The 17,662-nt window shown below is 42.5% G+C and overlaps 4 protein-coding genes across 5 annotated transcripts; 2 read left to right on the top strand and 2 right to left on the bottom strand.

Annotated features, from left to right (window-relative positions):
* The first annotated feature begins 1,679 nt into the window (after window positions 1-1,679).
* Window positions 1,680-3,129, top strand: LOC115671395 (septum site-determining protein minD homolog, chloroplastic). Its single transcript, XM_030592944.2, has one exon. The coding sequence runs from the start codon at window positions 1,728-1,730 to the stop codon at window positions 2,700-2,702; it is 975 nt and encodes a 324-aa protein (XP_030448804.1). The 5' UTR covers window positions 1,680-1,727; the 3' UTR covers window positions 2,703-3,129.
* A 1,509-nt stretch (window positions 3,130-4,638) lies between these two features.
* On the top strand, window positions 4,639-7,756 carry LOC115671393 (probable polygalacturonase). Its single transcript, XM_030592942.2, has 6 exons — window positions 4,639-5,107; window positions 5,273-5,587; window positions 6,078-6,198; window positions 6,338-6,512; window positions 6,628-6,698; window positions 6,896-7,756. Exons 1-6 carry the CDS (start codon window positions 5,081-5,083, stop codon window positions 7,600-7,602), a joined length of 1,416 nt encoding a protein of 471 aa, XP_030448802.2. The 5' UTR covers window positions 4,639-5,080; the 3' UTR covers window positions 7,603-7,756.
* Window positions 7,757-8,168: 412 nt separating this feature from the next.
* On the bottom strand, window positions 8,169-10,622 carry LOC115671394 (probable serine/threonine-protein kinase At1g01540). Its single transcript, XM_030592943.2, has 6 exons — window positions 9,542-10,622; window positions 9,174-9,275; window positions 8,972-9,094; window positions 8,739-8,900; window positions 8,548-8,641; window positions 8,169-8,450 (listed from the first exon to the last, which is right to left on the bottom strand). The coding sequence occupies exons 1-6, from the start codon at window positions 10,072-10,074 to the stop codon at window positions 8,220-8,222; spliced, it is 1,245 nt and encodes a 414-aa protein (XP_030448803.2). The 5' UTR covers window positions 10,075-10,622; the 3' UTR covers window positions 8,169-8,219.
* Window positions 10,623-11,728: 1,106 nt separating this feature from the next.
* On the bottom strand, window positions 11,729-17,272 carry LOC115671671 (glutaminyl-peptide cyclotransferase). 2 transcript variants are annotated; one of them, XM_056303058.1, is made up of 11 exons: window positions 16,807-17,272; window positions 16,277-16,333; window positions 16,103-16,138; window positions 15,767-15,831; window positions 14,586-14,649; window positions 13,648-13,765; window positions 13,446-13,543; window positions 13,056-13,126; window positions 12,925-12,952; window positions 12,435-12,590; window positions 11,729-12,217 (listed from the first exon to the last, which is right to left on the bottom strand). In XM_056303058.1, exons 1-10 carry the CDS (start codon window positions 17,071-17,073, stop codon window positions 12,450-12,452), a joined length of 945 nt encoding a protein of 314 aa, XP_056159033.1. In that variant the 5' UTR covers window positions 17,074-17,272; the 3' UTR covers window positions 11,729-12,217; window positions 12,435-12,449. The 2 variants fall into 2 exon arrangements, with proteins under 2 accessions (XP_056159033.1, XP_030449151.1); XM_030593291.2 differs by having other exon boundaries at window positions 12,536-12,590; window positions 16,807-17,271.
* Window positions 17,273-17,662: the final 390 nt, after the last annotated feature.

Below are 17,662 nucleotides of genomic sequence, written 5' to 3'. Positions count from 1 at the left end.
CGATCGATCTCGCCCTCGTCCCCCTCGACCCGGAATCTCGTCTGCTTGAATAAGTCCAGCGACCGTGTGTGGAGCGAGGCCGAGGCGGAGGACAAGGAGTCGTTGGGCAAGTGCGACGACGAGGACGCGTTCCGGCGCTCGAGCCGCCTCTTCATCGACCCCCAATTCGTCCTGGACTCCATCGGCCTCTAGAGAAGAATCGAGGCATGTGGCAACCGCATAAGGCTTAGGTTTTGGGACCCTACACCCGACCTGGACTGACCCAACCCGACCCTATTCTTGGAGTATATGCTGAAGAGGGTCTTGGGTTGGGTCAAGTCAAGTCGAGCGTGACTCTGTATATTTCGGGTCAGGTCGGGTATCATGAAATCCCGACCCAACCCGACCCATTGACACCCCTAGAGTTGGCCAATTGGTAAGTTCGAATTCTTATTTAAAACTAACCCGATCACTGTAAGCATTTCTTTGAGATAAGAGCTACTCTTTAAATTCTTCTTTGAATACAGACCAAAAACAAATTCTTATTTGAAAATTTTCCCCATTTTTTCATGTTAATATTTTTCAGTTAAACAAGGAAAATTACAAATTCTTCCTTCAAAGAGAAAAAGAAAAAGGAATATATTAACTAGAAGTCATAAAACTTGTTACCAAAGTACAATTCAGTCATAAAACTTGTTACCAAAGTACAATTCAGTCATAAAACTTGCAAAATGTGCAATTAAATCCTAAAACTTGTCAAATTGGTTCAAATGAGTTCTAAAGTTAACAATGTCAAATTTACTAATGAAAAATGATGACGTGGCTTATTTTAATGTTTTTCTCTCTTACACGGCGATAACGTGACTTAAACAACATTGTTTTTGCTCAAATTTGATTTTTAATACTACTTTTATTTAAATTAAATTAAAAAAAATCTTTAAAAAAAAAAAAAAGTGGAGGATGGAGGAGGAGGATGGGTGGGGAGGGAGGGCTTGCCCTCCTAGCCGCCGCCGCCCCCCACCATTGTCAGGAGGGGCCGACGAGGTTGAGGAGAACATGCAGGGGTAGCTGGGCCCCAGCCAGGGACTGGTGACCTCACCGACGGCAGGTGAGGGCCCGTGGGCCTCGCCCAGACCTGGCCAAGGATCGTCGATGGCGGTCGACCTCCGCTAGTGGCAGCCCTCCCCCAGACCTGGCTGAGGGTTGCCAGTGTTGATCCTTGCCACTGGCGACCCTTGGCTAGGTCTAGGCGAGGGCCGGCGACTCTCACCCGATCTAGGAGAGGGCCCACAAGCCCTCGCCTGCCGTCGGCGAGGAGGGTAAGCCCTCCCTCCCCGCTTGTCCTCCTCCTCCCTTTTTTTTTTAAAAAAAATTAGCTAATTTTATAAATTAATTTAAATAAAATAATGATTAAAAAATTTACGTCATCATCACATTGGATAAAAAAGTCACGCCGTCATTTTTCGTTAATCAAATTGGATAATATTAACTTTAGAACTCAATTAAACTAATTTAATAAATTTTAGGATTCAGTTGCATATTGTGTAAATTTTAGAATTTAATTATATTTTGATAATAAGTTTTAAAATTTTTAGTGAATACGGTCGAACAAAAAATATGGTTGCCCGCTGAACATACATACGCTCGCTCCGTCAACACTCGGTCGCTCACTCGTTCGTTCGCTCACCGCTCAACTCCGCTCCGCTCCGCTCCTCCTTCAACCTCTCTCTCTCTCTCACTACCAAGCAATGCTTTCTCTGCAACTCTCCTCCGCCGCCGCGCCCAATCTCTCCCCCACCTCGAAGCTCTCCTCCTTCTTCAACCCCGCCAAAACCCTCAAATCCCTCCGCCCCCCACCGCCGATCCAGTCCGTCCTCCAGTGGAACCGGAAGCCCCAGCTGGCCGGCGACACCCCCCGGGTCGTCGTCATCACCTCCGGCAAGGGCGGCGTCGGCAAGACCACCACCACCGCCAACGTCGGCCTCTCCCTCGCCCGCCTCGGCTTCTCCGTCGTCGCCATCGACGCCGACGTCGGCCTCCGCAACCTCGACCTCCTCCTCGGGCTCGAGAACCGCGTCAATTACACCGTGGTCGAGGTACTCAATGGTGACTGTAGGCTCGATCAGGCTCTGGTTAGGGATAAGCGCTGGTCTAATTTCGAATTGCTGTGTATTTCGAAGCCGAGGTCGAAGTTGCCGCTTGGGTTCGGTGGGAAAGCATTAGTCTGGCTTGTTGATGCATTGAAATCTAGGCAAGAAGGGTCTCCTGATTTTATACTCATTGATTGTCCTGCCGGCATTGATGCCGGGTTCATCACCGCGATAACCCCGGCCAATGAGGCCGTGTTGGTGACGACTCCCGACATAACGAGCTTGAGAGATGCGGATAGGGTCACTGGGTTGTTGGAGTGTGATGGGATCAGGGATATAAAAATGATTGTGAACAGGGTCAGGACCGACATGATTAAGGGAGAGGATATGATGTCGGTTCTGGATGTTCAGGAGATGCTGGGATTGGCTTTGTTGGGGGTGATACCGGAGGATTCTGAAGTGCTTAGGAGTACGAATCGAGGGTACCCTCTTGTTTTGAACAAGCCGCCGACATTAGCAGGTTTGGCTTTCGAGCAGGCTGCTTGGAGACTTGTTGAGCAGGATAGTATGAAAGCTGTGATGGTGGAGGAGGAGCCGAAGAAGCGCGGGTTTTTCTCCCTTTTTGGAGGCTGAAGTGAAGGTGTCGATGGAGTTCATGATGCTTTAGATTCATGTTGAGTGAATTCTGGTGGGATCAATGTTGGAATGTTTTGAAGTACAGGTATCTGCTTGTGGATTGAAAGCTACCAGTTACTTGTCCAAGAGTAGAAAAAATTGTCAAGCTGTGTATAATTTGGGTCAGTCTGTCTATCCCTTCTGAGGGTAATGATTTTTGTGTTGGGAGATCCTTTCTTTTCATTTGTTAGCTAGATGACTTGGGCCTGTTTTTTTATTGATGTTTAAATGGCTGTTCTTCTTTAGCCCTATCGGTTCAGTTGGAACACTTTTCTGTGACTTAATTAGGAGTTGCTGGGAGGAAAGCATTCTTGTAGATCAAGTTGAATTTATTGCATCAACTTGAGGTACTTTCTTGTGAATGCTAGATTGATCATCTAAGGCATGCTTCAGTTCAAACTCCCCCCTCCCTTCAAAACTTGCACACACCCACACAAATGCACAAAAGAAACTCGAAAGAATGATATACTCATCTCTTGTCAGCAAAATATTTCATCTTCTCGTCCTGAAATTGATTAACTTGCTTCCAACGAGCAAATAGGAGATGTGGAAGGTCATTGGTGGACCTGAAACTGGCTATCATCCACAAAGAATGAGTGAGTCCACCATTAGGACCGATCAGCCACGTGATATTTCAGATCTTGGAGTCGGAGGAGTCTGGGCAACATATTTTTATCTTTTTATGTTGGTGTTCGTGGGTGTACTTATCTTACAGCAGACTTGTATGTGCTCATCTTTGCCCTCACTAAGTGAAATAAATGTTTCCTATATTGTCATCGTGACGCTTGCAAATTTTACGGGACTGAACTGCCTGACCACCGGAGCATTATTAACTTTTTTGGCCAAATCGTTTGTGCAGCTTCTGCTTGCCTATCTCATGAGAGACGGACATTGATGGGATCTGGTAGACATGTGTGTAGTGCCGCATCACTGTCGAATGAGTTTCGATAGGTTAGACAATACCGGAGCAACATCAAGGTCTATGTAATTCTGCCCATGTGATTGCTTGATGGTTCAAGATACGCAAAGGCTTGTTATCAATGGATGGAACCATTCCTAGATTGATTAGGATCGATAGGTTAGACAATGCCAGAGCAACATCAAGGTCTATGTAATTCTGCCCAAGTGATTGCTTGATGGTTCAAGATACGCAAAGGCATGTGATCAATGGACGGAACCAGTCCTAGATTGATTATCTTGATTGATTGCCGGACCTAAGAGGCATGATGGTGGTCGTCTCGTCAATTCCCGACCGCTAAAGAGAACTTTAAGAATTACTGTCGCCTTGTCTTCCTCAACTTATCTCGACCCCCTCGACCTAAATCTTTACTTCTGTCGATGATGTCAACTCCATTTATATCTTACGACGAATAATGGAGCTCAAAGATGAGCTAACTCAATGGCATTTCCTTAGTTTTTTTTAATGAAAAAATTAGTAGAGTCCATAACATATTCGGGTGTGTTTATTTCACCGAAATTTTCATGATAAACGAAAATATTTTTCATGAAAATCATTTTTAAGAAAAACGGTTAGTTTTTATTTATTATAAAGTGTGTTCCTTCTTAGAAGGGAAAGTTGCTTTCCCCCAATTTAAGCTTATCATTTTCGGTCAATGCAAAATATTTTCTTTAGATCGATTAGACATCAGAAAATCGAAAAACAATTTTTTTTCAAACAAATGGACTTTCGATGTTATTTGTGAAACATGATCGAGCTACATACGTGACCTCCCTGCCCTTTTGGACATTAAAACAAAATTGAAGGACTGAACAGTGCTCCATTTCATTGTATGTTGGCAACAGTTTCTCAATTACAAAAGATTCGATCAAAACTCTAACGCTACGTTCGGTCATATGGATTTCTAGCCAGGATAGGAATAAATACGATAAGATAGGAAATTTTATCCTAATTTCCCAAAACCAGCAGCAAAATCATATGTCGATATCTAGAGTTCCATATTTGGAAGCTAGTAAAAAACTTAGTAGGTGCTTGGATGGAACGGTGTCACCTTCCTCTTTTAGGGTGAAAAGAAAGGAAAAAGTTAGAGAGCAATCGATGTAACTTTCAGTAATGCTTTGAACATCCAAGGTTTCCATGTTCTTCGTACATCTAGAGCTGATTCCCTACCGCAGCTGTTGATGCATGCGATCCCCCGCGCAAGAGGAGAATCCGATCTTAACCCAAATTCAAGAATCCTGGAGAGAATGAATGCAGCCCCAGATTTGATTCCATAACAATAACCAAGAACTTAAATGCATATCCATTTATAACGTAAAGAACCATCTCCATTCACTCACATCATCGTCATCGTCCTCGTCCTCGCCTGGTCCTGAGGATGATGATGCAGATCTTTATATCTAAGGTTCATTGCTTCATGCGTTATACTATTCGTCTTCCCGTCTCTGTGTTTCTAGTTTCAGCCGATAATCTTCTCGGTCACTGCTCATTCGTGATTCTTGTTTTTTTGTTTTTTGGGCCGGACCCATCTCCTGCGTTTTTGCTTTTTCTTTGTTTCGTTTCGAAACAGATGATCATGCCGGGGCTCTTGGCGTTGCTGCTGCTCCTCCTTTCGTCCCTGCTATCGGTGAGAGGAGGAGAATCGTACGCGGCGATCAACTGCCGGAAGCACACCGCGTCGCTGGTGGATTTCGGGGGCGTCGGGGACGGGAAGACGTCGAACACGGAGGCGTTCAGGCGGGCAGTCGCGAACCTGAGCGCGCACGCGGCGGACGGCGGGGTGCAGCTGGTGGTGCCGGAGGGGAAGTGGTTGACGGGGAGTTTCAATCTCACCAGCCACTTCACGCTCTACCTCGAGAAAGACGCCACCATTCTCGCATCCCAGGTATATGGTTGTGCGTGTGTGGTGACGCTTACAAAGCACAAAAAAACAAAGTCGTTTGCTTTGCATGGTTTGTCCGTGGAATCACGTCGCCGACCGCAAGGTCTCACGTCCGATTCTTCAAGAGAAGGTCCGAGGATATGTAAAGTCCGCTTGACTAAATGAATCATATCTTTCGTATAGCACAGGATCTGAACAGGAACATATAGAAAAACATAATTCATCTCATGTTTTCTTGGAAGAAGTCTGTTGTCGGAACATGATAATTGACCAACAGCCTCTGTTCCATCTGCTTGCGATGTCTCTTCTTAGATTCAAACATGAAAAGAGTTTCATATTCTTGACTGCTGGTTTTTCTATTGTAGATTATTAAGCATTTGCACGTAACTCTGTGTGTGTTTGTCTGTGTCTGTGCACAGAATGTACTTTGTATATTCAATTTGCGCATGCGCCGTGGATAAGTATGGGATATGTGCCTGATATTGTCGTACAGGATGAATCGGAATGGCCGCAAGTGGCTGTCTTGCCCTCGTACGGGAGAGGAAGAGATGCTCCTGGTGGACGGTTCAGCAGTCTAATTTTCGGTACAAATCTCACCGACGTAGTGATCACAGGTACATATATTTAGTCAAGATTTGGCTTTTCTCCCCTTCAGCTTGTTACTGTAAGTCAGTTCACATATAGATAAGGTCTAATCATCAGATTTTGATAGACATTTCTGGTCGAGAACTTTTCTGAATGGTGATTTTGCAGGAAATAACGGTACCATAGACGGGCAGGGTGCTTACTGGTGGGACAAGTTCAAGAAAGAAGAACTGAACCTGACTCGACCTTACCTTATCGAAATCATGTACTCGGATCAGGTCCAGATAGCTTATCTTACTTTGGTCAATTCTCCGTCGTGGTTCGTTCATCCAATTTACAGCAGGTTTGCCCGCATCTATGTCACTCTCGGAACGGAACTTCCAAAAATTTATCTTAAAATGTTTTTGAATCTTTTGTTAGTTTGAGACTGCTACTGACTATTAAAGTGATGATTGCAGCAATGTCTTCGTCCAAGGGCTGACCATCCTCGCTCCAGTTGATTCTCCAAATACTGATGGAATAGACCCTGGTTAGCCTTCTAGTTTTATTGCTCCATAATCAATTGCTATGTTCTTTCTTGCTGCTTACCAAGTGCCGGTTTACAGTAGCTGCTCTTGTTTTCCAATGCGACTCGTAAGTTCATAGCTGTTAAGTTTAGCTCTTATTTGTGAACCTTGAGTCTCCATAATATGAGCTAATTAATCGCTTGTTAATTCCAATCCTCAGATTCATGCACAAACGTCCGAATTGAGGATTGCTACATAGTGTCCGGCGATGATTGCATTGCAATCAAGAGTGGCTGGGACCAGTACGGGATTAAGTTCGGAATGCCGACGAAACACATGAGCATAAGACGGCTTACTTGCATTTCTCCGGACAGTGCCACAATAGCTCTTGGCAGCGAGATGTCTGGTGGAATCCAAGACGTTAGAGCTGAGACTATCCTGGCCATCAACACCCAATCGGGTGTCAGAATCAAAACCGCTCCTGGAAGAGGAGGCTATGTCAAGGACATTTTCGTGAAGGGGATGATCATGAAGACCATGAAGTACGTGTTTTGGATGACTAGTACCTATAATTCCCACCCCGACCCGGGGTACGATCCCAAGGCGCTACCTGTGATTCAAGGAATAAATTACAGAGACATGGTGGCTGAAAATGTGACTTATTCGGCTAGACTTGAAGGAATAGAAGGAGATCCTTTTACTGGGATCTGCATTTCGAATGTCAATATCAGCTTGACCGAAAAACCAAAAGAACTACAGTGGAACTGCACAGACATAGCGGGAGTCACAAGCAACGTCACTCCCACGGCTTGTGATCTGTTGCCCGAGAAGAAACCGGCGATAGACTGTCCTTTTCCTACTGATAGGCTGCCAATTGAGGATGTGGAGATGAAAATGTGTTCTGTTCCTCACAACTATGTTCGCTAAGTGTTTGTCGAGTTTGAAGAGTGATGCTTCACAAGAAACTGTCCACAAACTTGAATTTCTGTTTTATTCCGTCTTCCTTTGATCCGTGCAACTGTGCAGGATCATAAATGATATTATCTACAAGGAGAATTTAGCAGGATAATTTGTCTGTTTACCTAGTAATCTCCAATAAGAAACAGAACGATTTGTTCTTTCGGGAGGATGGAACAAGAAGTCTTCATCTTCCATAATGCTCATTTTCGTACCTCAAGATTGGATGAGAATGAAGAAAGCTATAGCAAAAAACTAGATAGATTTCAAGATAAAAAGTATCACGGAGATGGAAAAATTTATCTAAGCATAATCATTTAAGACCTGAAATCATGTTCGCTCTATCAATCTCTGCATGATCACCGTGTTAATTTGGTCTCATTTTCTGGTACGTGATGGTGTTTTCCCCTTTTGGAATAAGGCGAAGACTTTGAGATGATTCAGCAAAACTCATAAATGTTTTCTGCTTAAGTACAAGAAGTTGCTTTCCGCCGATGCCTTGCTTCCAGATCAAACCGAACCAAATGGGGGCCAGGTGATTGAAATAATGGATAATTTGCAAACACTAAAAACATAATGTTTCGCGATTAATTTGCTAATAAGTTAACATCTCCGATTAGCAAATCCTTCGTCTCTAGCATGTGAACTACATCCCCCATTTTAGGCCTGTGATTCAAATCGGGATCGACGCATCTTAGAGCAACCAGAAGAACCCGCTTGAGTTCCTTTGAAGAAGGCCTTTCGGGTATTTTAGAATCAATCACATGTACAGTTCTCTGATTTGCAATCATGAGCTTCAACCAATCAATCAAATGTGCCTGTCAGCAGAAATCAAATTTTAAGTCGATGCATCCTTTGATCTTACCATCTGTCACGGTCGGAGACGTAATTGATTTGCAGTTCCACAGGCCTTACCTGGGGTTGGCTTTCATCCACAGGAACCCTCCCTGTTACTATCTCCATGACAAGTACTCCGAAGCAATAGACGTCACAATGTGGTGCTGCATAACTGAGGACTCAAGGAATTTGGGTCAGTTCATATGAATAATCAAGTTTCATGAATTCACAAGATCAAAAACCCATGCTTGATCAGTGAACTGTTTTACCTCGATCGTTCGCTTGACATGTGACTCTGCTCCGGTTCATAGAGCTCAGCCGACCCAATATCAGAGATCCTTGGATTCCACTGACGATCGAGCAGTATATTGCTAGATTTGATATTGCAATGGACAACCTTCGGTTCAGCGTCCTCGTGAATGTAGGCCAATCTGCATGGACTTGCTCCTTAAGATAGCGATTATAAACTATGTAAAATCTAGTTTGAGTTCAGCAATCGCACCCTCTCGCCGTTCCTCGGATAATATTTATCCTTTGACCCCATGTTAGAGGACTGGCCTTTCCACTACAGTCATGAAGCCACTGATGCAGATTGCTATTATCAACATACTCATAGACAAGCGCCCTGATACAATGATGATTTAGCTCAACATTTGAACATTCTGTCGAAAGCAATGTTTGATGAGCGCGCACCTAGATGTTACCTGTAATCTCCTTCGGCGCAGTATCCGAGCAGCTTCACGAGATTCTTGTGTCTAATGTGCGATATCACCTCCGCTTCTCGCTCGAATCCCTCATCTTCCAGGCTGAGGAACCACAGAAGCTTTAGTAATAAAGCCCAGACTCGCACTTTTTTGCCATTGACCAACCAAAATGAAAGCGTTCATCCGGACTTAAAATCAGTTCCAGTAGTTACTAACTTAGTCATGGTCTTTATAGCATGGCAATGCTCTGAAGCTACTCATTTCCGATATCTATTTCCGAGGCCTACCATTGATCGTCGCATCCATTCAATTTTCATTAATTTATCTGGAGTTCCTATATGTATCAAGCTACAAAAGTTGTTTGGTACCTACTGCGCAGCAATCTCTTCACTGCCACTCTTACATTATTCAGCAAAACCCCTCGGTAAACCGCCGCATGGTCTCTGCATCCAATCACATTTTCGCCGGCGAATCCATTCGTCGCGAATTTAATCTCATCAAGCGTGAAACTCCTCTCCCCCACAACCGACTCCGAATCGGCTACAAGGCTTGTCCGGAGCACCCCGCTCTTACGAGCCGGAGTCGCTGCCCACTGATCGAACAGGACGGCTTCCATCTCGACCTCGGAGAGGCGGAACGAAGACAGGAGTCTGCGATCGAACGACCAAGCTCTCGGAGCGACGCAACGGCTCTTTGCCGCGGCGTACGGGTTCGACGGCCGGAGGCGAGGCCCGGGCCCCGGCTTCCTGTGGTAGCAGCAAATGAAGAGAACGGGGATGAGAAACGTAACGACCAAAACGATGACCGAAAACTCGAGTATTTGAATCCATGAATGGAGCACGAAGAGCGGAGGGACGCGGTCCGAGAGCTGCTCAGCCGTGTGAGACGAGTTTGACGGCATGACTTGACTGTGGCTTCAAGAGAAAGAGAGGGAGATGAACAGAGGATGAAGTTGGAAGTGGAGAGGTATATTGAAGTTCACACGGGGTTTAGTTCGTTAGTTTGCTTTCGGTGGCGCGAGATTCTGGTACTTAACCAAATCTTCGTTCCCATTCTTCTCGGAGAAGACCGGTTCTTTTCCCAACGGCCGTTCGAGGTGACGCTGACCTCGGAGACCTGTTGCTGTTTGTTCAGTGTTCTGCGCGGTTCATCGTACGGGTACGAGAATTCATAGGACGAAGCTCGCCGTCTTCTTTTTAACAGGGCGCGATCGGTGAACCGCCTCGTCCGGCATGGAAGCAAATTGCAGGAGCATCAACGAACGGATACAGTAACAATTAGGAGCAAATGTGAAGATATAATAATAATTATTATTATTCAAAGATGATTAGTGACGGTTATTGATGGCGAACTATTGTGTTTGATATTCAAATAGGGCTATGAAGTGAGGCTGTGTTATCGCTCGGGAGTTCTCAGAGTCGACCTTGTCTCTGATAAAGTTCTGAATACCTGGCTAGCTGGTCATCTCTCGTCGGCTGGCGAGCATGTATGGCTTTTGTGGTACCTTCCACGGCCATAGCACCATGCACCAAACTATTACTAGATATTCAGAATGCGAAAGCAATGTCTCTATACCTTTTGAACTAAGGGTGATCGGTTCCCGGGCAGTCTAGTTTCCACCCAGAAATCGGGAAACAGATAAGAGGAACCGGTTCCCATTTCTAAAACCGGGAACCGGACCGGTGCTTCTTGGAACAGTCGACATGTTCTTTTTTTTATTTATTTATCATTATATTCTCTCGTTAAATCAATGTAATATCATCATATCAATATTTGATTTATGTTTTTAGATTCTAGCTCTCAAGGATTCTTATCATGGAAATACTCTAGGTGCTATGGAAACACAATAACCATCGTCCTATACCGGCTTTATTCAGCAACCATGATATGACATTAATTTGTTCATGAACATACATCAAACACTAAGCTGAAGGTTTGTGTTGTGAAGGAAGGATTAGGCCTTTTTAGTTTTTACAGATTTGCAAGAAATTGAAAAAGAAATCGATCCGATCCGGGTGATTCAGATGGGCCGTTCCATACATAGAACGGGGAACAGACCGAAAATTACCAGTTCCAAAGGAACCAAACGGGTGCCTCCAGAAATTTTCTAGAACCAGCCAGTTCGATCCGATCTGGGCGGTTCCTTTTGCTCACCCCTATTTTAAACGGTGAAACTCCCTCGAAACTGAAACCGAATTATTCTCTGCCCGCATGTTGTGAAGATAGGCTCATATGCAGTTGAAATATTGTGATTACACGCAGAACATTTGAGTGGGTTTACATAATTTTTTGGGAAGTAATAGTCGACACGATCAAATTGAAAATTGTCGTTCACTCATCCCTTAAAAGAAAAAAAAAAGAAAATTCTTGTTTATTTTATTTATTGCTATTATATAATTTCACTGCTCGGAGTCGGAGATAAAAAAAACCCATCTTCAGTGGGAAACCGGACCGGGTCTATGCAACAGACGAAACGATCTTACCGATCTAAAAACCTCATGGAACAAAGACATTTCAGAAGTTCTTATTCTTTAATCGATTTTACCCTCCACGAATAAAGCAATAAAAGCGTAATTTGTATTGATATATTTTCCACTTTGTTACGAATTTCTGAAGGTGGCTTCAATCCATTCAAATCCATTAACTCAAAAACAAAGCTTCAGCGAATGCATATGTACAGTCCTTTTATGTGGACTCCTGGTAAACCGCATGAGTTAAGAAGAATGGAAGAGACGAGACTCGACAAACCCATCACAGAGAGAGAGAGATATCGAATTTATCAATGTGAAAAAGTTTGGCTCTTCCGTGATTGTATGTTTCTCAGCGACGGCACCGTGTTTCCTAACATTATAATCCCGATCATGCCAACTTGTTTGTAGCACAACTAACCATCACCATGCCGTGAATGGCTCCTCCGTCGGACTATGGCTTTCCGAAATCGAAAGGCATCCGCAAACACAGTCGCTTGATGACTCCATCATCAAACCGCCTTTTTACAGGATGCAACCGGATCTCGTACAGCTTCGGCCATAATTTTCCAGTTACTGCAATCAAAACATCGATAAATAAATAACGCGGCAAGTAAAGAAGCATGACCATGAGTATGAGCGCTTGAGACCAGCGTTTAGATTACAGCACTTTCGCTACAGAAAATGCAGATTGGTGTATCGCAACAACGTAAACCAGGGCAGAAAACTATTTCAAAGACTCATCTCAAATCATGGCCCATGAATACACATCTGCGACAGAAGAGTATCTGACCTCTTCAGTAAATGATCACCAGATGAGTTGCTCGTAGAGACACGAACTTGTGGCTATGAAGACTACATGCTGGAAAATGCAGGTTAAAGATGAGAGATTACCAAAAAGGCGCTTCTCTTTGTTATCCCATGCTATGCCATTTAAAACATCAATTCCCTGGTAGATCGCAAAATGCCCACATGAATAAGACAAGTTAAATAGACAGTCACTTTTCATACAAAAAGAGAACAGACAAAATAATTAAATTTCATACAGGTGAAAAGGAGGAAACTCCTTGATGAAATGTTGCGGATAGGCATCTCTCATCACAAAAATGACTTAACCCATGCAGGTCATTCTATTAGATTTACAAAAGGCCATCTCATCCAGACACAAGCATTCATGCTTGCCTGGCCAAGCCTTATCTAAATTTCCCAAAAAGAGCATATACGGTATCAAAGCTGGCAAAATTGGAAAAAATAGATTGCATTGTTTCATCTCAATGACTTACATTATATCCTGCTGTTATCAATCCTTCCCTGCAGAGTAGAGAGAAAGGCAGCAAGTTATTATGAGGCAACTCAACTACTTCCAGCTTGTTAAAAAGCATCAAGGGCCCATTTACAAGGAAAGAATTGATACCTCAATTTCTGAAGAAGTATCCAGCCGATTACTTTGCCATCTTTATAAGAGATTCTCGCAATGCAATCACTCTGCACAATACCAAAGGATAATCTAAGAGAAACGAGGCAATGAGTCTAAGGACGATATCTTCATTTAGGCAGAATGATAATAGTAGAATCAACTTATGGTATTCCAACAATGTAACAGAGAGAATTTTACACTCATATTAGCATTGCTATGAGTGAGAGAATAACAATATTCAAATATTTGGAACTCAAAGTGGGACTGTCCTTCCCCAGAAATTGGGACTTGAAGCAGAGAGGAAATTTTATCATGCAAGGTAAGGTTATCATATTCACATGCCAGGCTCTCTCCCCACCTACAGTGCTCTGGGAATCGAGTATTTACCTGCCATATGTTTGCCCAAACTTCCCCATTAATATACTCCAGCTCATTTAGGTTGTGAACTTCATGAGTCCTGTATCTGACAACCTGTTTACCCATGACTGCAACAAAGATTGCCGCCTATCAGTATAAAAACTCGCTCTGTTAAAGGAAAAGGTCACAATGATGGCAGAGGCATGGTGGAAGATGGGATAAGTTAGAGCACCTCTGAAATTGTGAGGATTAATTTGATACAACGTTGAAGTTCCATCAGTTCCAAATAACATTTTGCCGTCAGTTGCTAGTCCCCAACCATCTTTCATCTCATGAGTGAATTCTTCAAACTGCACTGAGCAAAAATGATGAATGAGTCGGTATCCAGGAAGAACACTACTCATGAGCTCCAACAGCACACCACGAATAAACAAGGCAAGATAGAGAGAGTTGGCAAAGGCAACTGCTGGCCACCAAGGCAACAGGTGAGAGAGGGAGATAGAGAACAGTAAAACATCACAAGTTCAAAGCTAATATCACCTAACACAACAGTCTATGCAACAATGATGATAATCAACTATAACTAAATCTTCTGGGAAAGTGAATCTGAGAGGGGCGGTAACGGCAATTAAAGAGAAGTTATTTTTTCACTGTAACTGCAAAGAGGAAGTATTTTTGCCAAATTCACTATTTTAGGGTGTAGACTCTGTTAAGTCAAATGCAATATCTAGATTCTTTCATATTAGCACTATGTCTTATCTTCCATTCAGATGCCATCTTAAATTTCATAATCTTCACAATAGCTGCAGTCTCTACATAAAATTCACAACTGCATACAAGCAGCTGCACAAAGGCAGTAGTGGTCATGCGACTTTTGAATAGTTACACGTCAGATAGAAAACTTGAATGAGATATTTTGAGCAAACGACTATCTTTCTATTACAGCCTTTGAGTGTACAGAATAGCCTGTAAACAGGAATAAGCCATTTCTTAATTTGAGAAGAACCCTTTACACGGGTTGATCCTAATGAATCCCTAAAAATCAGAAGAAGACTTATGCACATAAGCATTTCAGAGTCTTCACTTCTTAAGAGAAAACTTATTTAAATATGCCAGCAACAAGAAAATTAATTGTCATAACCATGTAAAAGTAAGAGACGAAGCACACACTTTGCTTAAATTATTTCTGTCATATATGAAACCAGTTTTCTGCAACCAAGTTACTTGAAACAGCCTACACAAAAGGATGAAAGGCACAAAATTAGCATGCGGAGTAAAATCTTTGAAGTAAATGCAGTTCAAATCACAAAGAAACAAGGAAATACGAGAATTGAGAAACAGCAAAAGTAGTTCAGTTAAAAGCAAAGAATGGCTGAATCATATTGGAAAAAGCCCATATTCCTGTCACAAACAATTTTCAACTAATTTTCTACCTTAAAACAAATTATTTCATTAAACAAAATCCTACTAGACCTCTCCAGCAATTGTCTAAGTAGTTCAACAACTAAAAAAGCTAAATATGCGCTCATGAGACTCGAAGGAAAGTTTTAGAACTGATTCTCCTTCAGAGAGAGCTAGGGGTTCTGCTCCTCCATTATTAACTATCTAATTCAGTGCAACCAGCTAAGTTTTTACTTTCTCGGAATAAGGAAACGTTAGTAGGAGTAATTCTCAGTCATACTGTAGGTCCAAATAGTCATATTATTAAGCCTTTAAATATCACAGTTTTCTACTCCAAACATCCCTCAATTCTATATCTTAATACTTTGCTACAGAATTGTTGATAGTCTCCATTCAATTGCTTGTGATAATTTCAGATAACAGAAATTATTTCTTGGTTTCTGTGTGCACGATCCACTTATCTCTTAACCTCTATTTTTCTTATTGTATGTGATATTGAGAGGAAAAATTTTTGATTAAAAAAGAGATTAAAATTACCATAGTTAGTTTTCATATCCTATGAAAATGCAACTTCCATCTCTATATTCTTCTTAAGAAAAGGTCGAATTCCTGAATCTTATAGCTAGAAGATTCTTCACTTGGATTAGTGCCATTTTTAATCATTCCGCAACAAGTATAAATTCGCAGTGGCACTGGCACAATCTTTTGAGTTGCATGTCTTGGAAAGTCCAAATGAGTCCCATTGTTCTATAGGTCAATGTAGTGCCTTTGTTGATTTGCATGGTAGTCTTTGTTCCATCAAGTACATCAATGAAAATCCTCAGCCAAAAAGATACTCATACATAAATTCCTTCTATTCTCGACACAATGCCATACTCACAAACCAACATCAACTTTACCTTGCTGATTTGCTCATGCATAACACTAATGCTACTGACATTTTGACATACCTTTCGCCAAGAAGAGTCAAACCTTCCCCAAAGTAAGATCGATCCATCTTTTGTAGTGCCTCAACCTGTAAAAATTTGGATAGTTGGACTGGTGAAACCAGATTCAAAATCTAAGAAATGCCGAGGAAGGTATAAGAAAACCGGTAATTAGCAACCTACTCCATGCGACATACTCATGAAAATTCTATAATATAACTGATGAAAGCTTCAATTTTCAACTGACTTGTTCATTTCATTCTAAAATATTGTCACTGATATATCATATACTTCCAATTGTATCCAACTCAAAGAGCTGCACAGTACAGTAAAATTCAGGCAGTCAAAGACAAAATTTACCTTCCCACTTTGGAGAGCTACCTTTCGAACTGATGACTGGAACAAAAGCAAACAGTTGAGAGATGAATCATGTGCCCAAATAACAGAGTTGCATAACTTATATGTGATGGAAGAAAGTAAGAATAAAAGTGAAGGGGAACACTGTTGAGTCATGTCCTGAGACAGCGGACTTACCCGCCCAGCGAGACCAGTCGACTCATACAAGGTATCATTTTCCGCGTAAAGAAGCCCCTGAAATTCACAAATCAGAGGCATAATGACAATTTGCAAAAGGAAGCAAATTCATTCAGATCGTAATATTGAATTAGCATCAGGACTTCTATCCAGTTCGCTTTCCGCTTTCACATAAATAAACAGCGGGCAATGTACCATTAAAAAGGAGGTAAAAACAACCCCCGAATCCGCAATGTGCAATGTTATCAGTAACAAGGATTTCTGCATTGCGCACAGTACTGAAAGCAATTCGAGTTTTTACGTGTGGATACGCGGCCCAGAAATGGTCTCCACAATCTACGAAACTAAGCAATGACCCGCAGTTGTTACATAAATTGCGATGAATTAAAAGGATAAACGAACACTGAAAATTTGCGTCATGAATGGTAAATCTGATGACGAAAAAATGCCGGGAAGTGTCCATTTAGCCTACAGCACCACAGTTTCCCAGATATCAGTAAAACAATCCAGCGAGAAATCAGTGCGAACACCTGAGTGAAGGCTTGGGGATCGTGAGGAAACTCGCGCACCACTTCGATCGAATATACGCCGGGGGACACATCGTCGACCGTGAAACTTCCCCACCACTTCGAGTAAATGCCCGCGAAACCCACGACGAACAAAAGCAGGAACACCGGGAGCACGAAGCCGATCCTCCGGTATCTGGAATCAGGACGCTGCGAACGAGGCATGGGGGAGGCGACGTCGCTGTCGGGCTTGAGCTTGGGTCGTCTGGTGATCTTTTGCTTAGCCGCCATGAGCTGCAGATCTCATGGAGAAACCAGGGGAGAATCGATCGCGAGGTAAATGCTGCTGGCGCTGCGAGACTCGCCGGCCATGGAAGCTTTCGCCGTGATCTAGGCGATGGCCATTTTGACTTCAGAACCGGGAGAGGTGGCCGGAGAGGAGGGACAAGACAACGTAGGAACAGAACGAGGTAGTGGGGTTTGGTTTGGAGAAATATTTTCAATTCTGCGGGCAGTGGCGATTTTTTTTTTTTTTTTTGGGTAGGTAAAGTTGCAAAATGACAAAATCTACTAATAAATATATGCATGTTTAACAAAAATTGAATGATTTGAAAAGTATTTTTCTAAAAGCGATTACTCCCATTACTCATAAAAATAAATGAACAAAAAATATTTTTTATCGTACACGAAAATGATAATAACAATATTTTTCATTGACTAATTATTTCAAACAATTATTTTTTCAAGGAAAATGCTTTTCAAATCATTAATTTTCTAGCAAAACAAACGGACCCTAAAAAGTATGTACAATTTTGACCCGTTGAAAATACTCTACCAATTTCCCAATGCGAGAAATGAGATTGTCACCAAAAGTGAGAGA

This window comes from Syzygium oleosum, unplaced genomic scaffold (assembly GCF_021117445.2).
Source record: "Syzygium oleosum isolate NSW1041296 unplaced genomic scaffold, Sole_v2.1 Sole_v2.25, whole genome shotgun sequence".
NCBI lineage: Eukaryota > Viridiplantae > Streptophyta > Magnoliopsida > Myrtales > Myrtaceae > Syzygium > Syzygium oleosum.
The sequence above is the reverse complement of the archived record's forward strand: the minus strand, read 5'-3'. Positions and strand labels throughout refer to the sequence as shown.